At 33.8% G+C, this 7,010-nt stretch overlaps 1 protein-coding gene across 1 annotated transcript; it reads right to left on the bottom strand.

Moving 5' to 3' along the window:
• Window positions 1–345: 345 nt before the first annotated feature.
• Window positions 346–4,952, bottom strand: LOC110731977 (glutamine synthetase cytosolic isozyme 1-1-like). The gene is made up of 11 exons (XM_021911887.1): window positions 4,707–4,952; window positions 4,280–4,319; window positions 4,049–4,152; window positions 2,476–2,524; window positions 2,244–2,350; window positions 2,069–2,156; window positions 1,666–1,794; window positions 1,493–1,567; window positions 1,295–1,386; window positions 1,029–1,188; window positions 346–784 (listed from the first exon to the last, which is right to left on the bottom strand). The coding sequence occupies exons 1-11, from the start codon at window positions 4,778–4,780 to the stop codon at window positions 632–634; spliced, it is 1,071 nt and encodes a 356-aa protein (XP_021767579.1). The 5' UTR covers window positions 4,781–4,952; the 3' UTR covers window positions 346–631.
• Between the last annotated feature and the right edge of the window lie 2,058 nt (window positions 4,953–7,010).

Genomic DNA, 7,010 nt, shown 5'->3' with positions numbered 1-7,010 from the left:
CTTGTCGGCAGAGCGTGACCTGTATTTCGAGGTAATCCAAAAACCCTCCGAAACAAGTTGGGGGTTAATTGATTTGGGGTTACTTGTGGCTGGCCACGTCAAAAGTCGATGCCCCATTATAAATGAAAATGACCTATTTTTGTTCATAAAGTTGCTCTGGAAAGAAGAAATTAAAAGTGTGAAATGATATTATCCAAAAACTTACTAAAAAATATTTCGTATTAAATATTGATATTTTTTTTCTTTCTTTTTTTTGGAAAGAACATTAAATATTGGTTAGTTGAAACATACTAATGGATTTATTTTGTGAAAAATCATATAATTAACAACATAATTACAGCAGTAGAAATAGGTAAATAGCCCTATAAAATACTTTATTTCTTCAATATTTGTTTGGAAGGAAAAGGATACAACAATTTTTAGGAACTAATTAGTGCAAGGAATTGGTGTTATTTAGCTTGTAAAGCAGCTTAAGCAAAGCAATGACTTACACTATGGCCATTATGTATAGAAAATCAATGGCCATTATATATAGAAAATCGAAAAATCTTAACAGCTTGAGTAGACAGCTGCAGATTTAAAGCAAATGACTTAATATAGAAAGGGTGGTTAAAGCTTGAAGCTTGATACTCTATGGTTTCCAAAGAATGGTGGTTTCTGCAATCATGGAAGAAACGACGTAAGGGTCCATGTTAGAAGCCGGCCTCCTGTCCTCGAAATATCCTTTTCCCTCCTTTTCAGTGTCTCGTCCAACACGAACTGATGCACCTCGGTTGGCTACTCCCTGCAGGTAATTTAAGAATTCAATTTTGCTGAGAAGTCTACTCTCATTTAATGTGACGAATTGACGATAACATTAACAGGGCTGGCAATTGATCAAATACAAAAACAGGATGAAAAGAAAAGGTAAATACTAACAATACTGCAGAAACTATAATTACAACTAATACAAGGAATAATATAATGCAGTATAAATAAGGATAACACTCTGGGATTGACACACCTAGTGAAAAAGAATTAACACTTACCCACAGGAAGGTTGAAATGCTTGCTGTTTCGTGTTTACCAGTGAGACGGCGTTCATTTCCTTCACCATAAGCAGCAATGTGTTCCTTGTGCCTTAATGCAAGCTTTTCAATAGCTTGTTTAATGATTTCATAGCCACCTTCTTCCCTCATGGACTTAGTGCTACAATCATCAAAATTGCCCTTTAGCGATACTTATTTAACATTGTGAACACATTACTCCGTATATACAAATAGTACATGAAATGATTAATGAAACAATCAAGCACCTGTAGTTTGTGTGAGCACCAGCACCGTTCCAATCACCTGGAATTGGCTTTGGATCAAAAGAAAGAGCCACTCCAGCAATCTCAGTAATCCTCTGTCAACATACAACCAATGGACATTTCATATTGACATTCGAAATTATGTTCTATACTAAAGGAAATGCAAATTCACTTAGATGAATACATGTGTTGTTAAAATACCTCCAAAATGTAACGAGCTACCCACAACTCATCTCCAGCAGAGATTCCAACTGATGGACCAACTTGGAATTCCCACTGCAGAAAGATAAAGATAGAGAGTTTTAAACACAGGAACAACCACAAGAGTCAAGTTTCACAGGTCGTGCAGTTATCGAAAGCATTATTCACTTTACCTGTCCTGGCATCACTTCTCCATTGATTCCACTGATGTTAATTCCTGCATAAAGGCAAGCCTTGTAGTGTGAATCAACAATGTCCCTTCCAAAAGCTTTATCAGCACCAATACTACAGTAGTAGGGGCCCTGTATACAATACACCCAAGTAGTCATATTATTACCAGCCCTTCATTAGCTAATTATAGTTTTAGTGACGTCGAAACCAGAAGACACAACAAGAAGAAAATTGCATTGCAATTCTAGACAAGAAATGAATTTCATCCATAGATTGCCTAGACCTGTTTTTCTTCTTCTTTCAAAAAATAAAAAAAGCTATTCTTGTCTATACTTCATTTTGGCTGTGTCCTGCTCATATTACTTTGCAGAAAGCACAACCAAATAATTAAGCAAGTCAAATCACCTGTGGACCAGGAAAACCTCCGACAGGCCAGCCAATGGGCCAATGAACGTCCTTTTGCAGCAAGGTGTACTCCTGCTCGATACCATACCTGTGCATTTCACAAGAATACAAGATTATAACTTCATGAAGAATATCAAAACAAGAATGAGCCAAGCACCATTGCAAATAATTTTACCAAGGCACTTCAGCAGCTACATCTGGATGGCTGAATATCTTTGCAGCATCGTGTCTCTTGTTGGTTGGGATTGGTTCTCCTTGAGAGGTATATGCGTCGCACATGACCTGTTGCCAGAACCAGAATGTAAATTGTTGTACATACCATATATAGCTTAATTACAAACAAATTTACACTAGTAAAGAAAGTAAAAAATGTTTTAACATGATAGAAAAAAAAAGGGAAAACTAACAAGAATATTGTTGCCCCTCCTGAATGGATCTTTGAAGATAGCTTGTGGGCTAATTCAAAAACAGAACAAAGTTAAAAATGAATAATCAACTGAGACCAATGCAAACCTGATTATCAGGCGGGCTACAATCAAATAAATCCATTATTAAAACAGCTACCTCACAGATAAATTTACACGGAAAAAAAAAAGTTCCAAACAAAAAAATACTCCGTATTTCCAAATATTATTTCACTACAAGGAATCATCTTCCTGTCCCTATCTTCTCCTAAAATGTTAGGATATGAAAGCGATATTGAGCTCGAAAACATTCCTTTGAACCAAGACAACAAGCCAACAATAAACTCATGGACCATTAAACTATAATAACATGATTGTTTGGGCAATATTTGAATTCGAGTAGGGCCAAAGTTCGCAACAGTGACCTATCAAGCATTGAATTATGAATATGATTGACGATTACACATAGTTTAATGAACATTCAGACAGATTTGAGTTATATTGCTGTCTTCTCTACTTAAATGGAGTACATTATTTTTGTGTCAATAGGTATGGGTTACAGGTACTAGTGAATAGTGATGCATATGGTTGAGGGAAGTCAGGCTCCAGTTCAAAACTAAAAGGAGCAAGAATCATTCATATCATATGCTGTACTTCGTATATAATGCATGTCATCATCTCAAAGCTCTCTCAATATAACTACCTAGTTATTTTTCTTTTTTAATTATTTAGTTTTTTGTACATACAAGATTTGTGATTCACTAAACAAACACTTTTCTAGTTTAACATATTGAATGCACAACCAAATAAATGGTACCAACAATTAGCTTTGACTAGCTTTTGTTTGTAGTATATAGATTAGAAAAAAACAATCACGTGATATCTGGTTAGATTTGTAACTATTTATAACATTTAGTTATCAATCAGTTATGCATTAACACGGCTACAGATATGCATTACCAAACATGATAAAATAAAGGAAAATTTACGAGGAAGGTCTTTTTAAGTAGACCTTTTTGTCACAAAGGCTCTTTTATAAAAAAGGTGGCACAAAAGGTCTTTATATCATGTTTAGATTATGAGGAGAGTCCTTTGACCATTTTCCGGTGTTGACATTTTATTTCCCGGCCAAAAATAGTGACATCTTAGTTACATTTTTTCTCTCTCCTCTTTTCCCTCGTTTTCCCTTTTTTTTCCCTATCAAACCCTAATTTCTAAAAACAATTAACACCGAGGCTATTCAAAGTAATTCAAGGCTAATCCTCCTCACAATCAGAGAAAACTGGGAAAAAAGGGAACTTAATAAGTCACGTGCTTTACAGGTGGCTTTTTTTTGGCCGGAAAATAAAAAAATAAATGGTCAAAGGACCCTCCTCACAACCCAAATATAATATAACGACTTTTTGTGTCATCTTTTTTAAAAAATGACTTTTGTCACAAAAAAATCTAATTAAAAGGACCTTCCTCACAAATTTTCCTAAAATAAAATGTCAACTAATTTGGAATTGGCTAAACATGAATTAGGAATTACATGAAAAGGGAAATGAAGTACGGAGTAAAACACAAAAGAACATACTAGAGAATGACTTCACTGTCTTCACCAGGAGCTTGACCAGTGCTAGATCCATCATAATTCCATTCTGGCAACTCTTTTGGATCAGAAACTGGTCCATTGAGTGTCTATACAAAACCATGTATAAAAATAAAATTAGAATATTTTTGCCAACTTTCCAAAATAAACATTTTTTCTAAAAAAAAATGATGGGTTTCATGTTTAATGTCCAAAATATAACAAGGTAATCCTTACTCTTGCTTTACTTCTCATGTCCATACCAGATCCACCAATCCTGAAATAAATTAACAACACATGATTTCAGAGTATTCCAAAGAACTAATTTTGACCTGCCTAAAACCCCACTAATTATTTACATATTTGTTCCCAATACTAACAGTTTGGTGAAAAAATAATGTACACAATAAAGGGTAAAATATAAACTAGTATAAAATACTTCTTGGAATTATTGTCCAAAAAAAAAAAAAAAAAAAAAAAACAAATAATAGGCCAAACAAATATATCAGTGTAAATAATTTTATGATTTTATATATTTATATATTTATTTTATGAAGGGTAAAAATCAGCAAGAACATAGGAACAAAAAACAAAAATAAGTATAGAAAGAAAAAGCTTCATATTGTTAAAAACATGGTGTGCAAATAAAGTGGAGGAAACTGACCATATGTACTCAGCAATCACCTTATCAGTGGAGTCTGAGAGGTTAAGGTTAACAAGATCTGAAAGAAGCGACATATTTTTTTTGGGATTTGGATGAAAAAATTTGGATGATTGATTGGAAAATAATAAAGAGATCTTTCTCTTTTTATGAGACTTTCAGAATATGATTTTCAGAGACGTGGAGAAGTTCTAATTTTATAGAGAAAAATTATGATTATTTATTGAATAGAATAGTGGGAGGAAGTCGTTAATACGGATTTTGAGCCGAACCAAATCGATTATGGATGGGATGGATCATTCCTTGGTTTTGTTTAGTTAGAATTAGAGGTGTCAATTTGATGATCAATGTCGGGTTGGATAGTCGGCTTTAAGGGCCTATTATGATTGATTGAATTGAGCTGAATTGAACTGTACTGAAAATAATTTGAAGAAAACATGCTCTAATTTCAAATCTAAGTCATGTTAAATTGGAATTGAAATCTGAATCATATTATTTTTTTTTCAAGTCGATTTAGGGTCAGGCCGGTCGGGTCATGTTTTGATACCTCTAGGTGGAACAATTTGATTTTTACTGATTCGATCTCTTTAATATGTTGTCACGGTCATATAGAGTGTCATAGTATCAATGTTTATAATTTTAATACTCTTTATTGATATAGTCATACGACCATAACTAGATGTGCCAAGTCGAGTACCTAGATAAGGTTCTATAAAACCAGGTTAGACTGCACCTATTTCAAAGTTTAGGTATGCTATATTATCATGTCCATACAAGTTGAAATTGTAATTGGATTTTTCTTGGGTGTTGGGTCAAATTGGTTAGAGTTGATTGGATCAATTTTTAAAACCTGCCTATGACTTTGTATATTATTCGGTAATCATATAGTGCATATTGAATTTGACTAGTTACTTTTCATTATATCAATTTCATTAATAATTATAATACAATAAAAGATACTAATGTTAAAAAACATATGTCTCAACTCGAATGAAAAATGTTAGTATGTCACTATAGGTGTCGCTCGAAGTGCGCCTACGTTAAAGCATGTTGTGAATATACTTGGCACTCATAGGAAGTGGGAATTGACATAATAAGATTAGCGACAAGGAAATAGGGAGCCGCCAACATGTTTTTAAAGAACTTGTAAACCGTTCACAAATCATAAAAGGCAACCATGAATAAGGGACAACGATAGGCAACAACGATTGACCCGTTAAGGTTACACCCCATTCATAATCCATGAGATTACTAACTCCATATGGTTCGGAACCATGAAAGGAGGATCGGGGTTGATGGTACGAAGTGAGTCATGGAGTCACATTCGCCCGTATTGGCCTCTACTCGATTCTTATTGTGAAAAGTGATTCCTGCGATCTCAAAGACATATAAACAAATATTCAATTTGCTCCAAACTAATATCAAACTATTATTAAGCTATATTGGTTGAATATTAATGCAACATATAATTTTAAAATATTTGTGATCACTTGATTAAATAATAAGATTAAAAAGGAACCTAAACCGATCGTCCAAATTATCTTATTAGTCGTGATTTTCAATTACATATTCCCTTTAACATGCAATATGGTGATTAATAAATAATAATAGAATAAACATTAATATTGGAAGCAATTCAACAATAATAGCGTTAATCAAATCAAATATAAAATTAACCTAATCATGATACTAGCAATATTAAAATTAAATAAGAATAATTAAATTAATTAATTACTCACATTTCGCGCGTTCCTTTGAATTGCTACATCATGAATAAATTGTTAGTAACTTCAATAAAAATATAAATCAAATGAAAATTAAATTAAATAAATGTAGATTTGATTTGGTCCAAACCCTCAGTTATTTATACCTTTCACGCCTTGGTTTAAGGACGGAACCTCGAGTTAAGTATGGACTCCTTGGAGTGCTTACGGGAAGAATGGTGTAATTAGGAATATAGGGTTAAGGCTTAGAATATGAGAGAGAGAGAAGAGAATGATTTTTGGTGTAAAAGAGAGGAAGAGAGAATGCCTTGATGCCCCAAACTGCAGAATGGAGGGTCTTATTTATAGAGGAAATGAGCAGAGGGAACACACGGAACCCTAAAAAGATAAAAAAAAACCCCTAAAAAATAATGTCGCGACACGGCAAAATGCACCGTGACACGGTACACTTTAGTGTTACGCGGGGTAATTTGGTGTGTCGCGGGACAGAAACAAACCTACAGAGGATAAAACACGTTTAGGGATTACGCGGAGAAAACACGAAGCAATCCCGTGTCACGGGAAGTGCACCGTGACACAATAA

Source organism: Chenopodium quinoa, unplaced genomic scaffold (genome assembly GCF_001683475.1).
Source record: "Chenopodium quinoa cultivar QQ74 unplaced genomic scaffold, ASM168347v1, whole genome shotgun sequence".
Lineage (NCBI taxonomy): Eukaryota > Viridiplantae > Streptophyta > Magnoliopsida > Caryophyllales > Amaranthaceae > Chenopodium > Chenopodium quinoa.
This window is presented reverse-complemented; position numbering and strand designations above follow the sequence as displayed.

Excerpts from the sequence above, each read along its gene's own strand:
- LOC110731977 (XM_021911887.1), bottom strand. The coding sequence starts at position 4,780 with ATGTCGCTTCTTTCAGATCTTGTTAACCTTAACCTCTCAGACTCCACT. Across the intron at positions 2,525-4,048 it reads GACAGTGAAGTCATTCTCTA|CCCACAAGCTATCTTCAAAG; the intron begins GTATGTTCTTTT and ends TTTTTGAATTAG. Across the intron at positions 1,189-1,294 it reads GGTGCTCACACAAACTACAG|CACTAAGTCCATGAGGGAAG; the intron begins GTGCTTGATTGT and ends TGATGATTGTAG.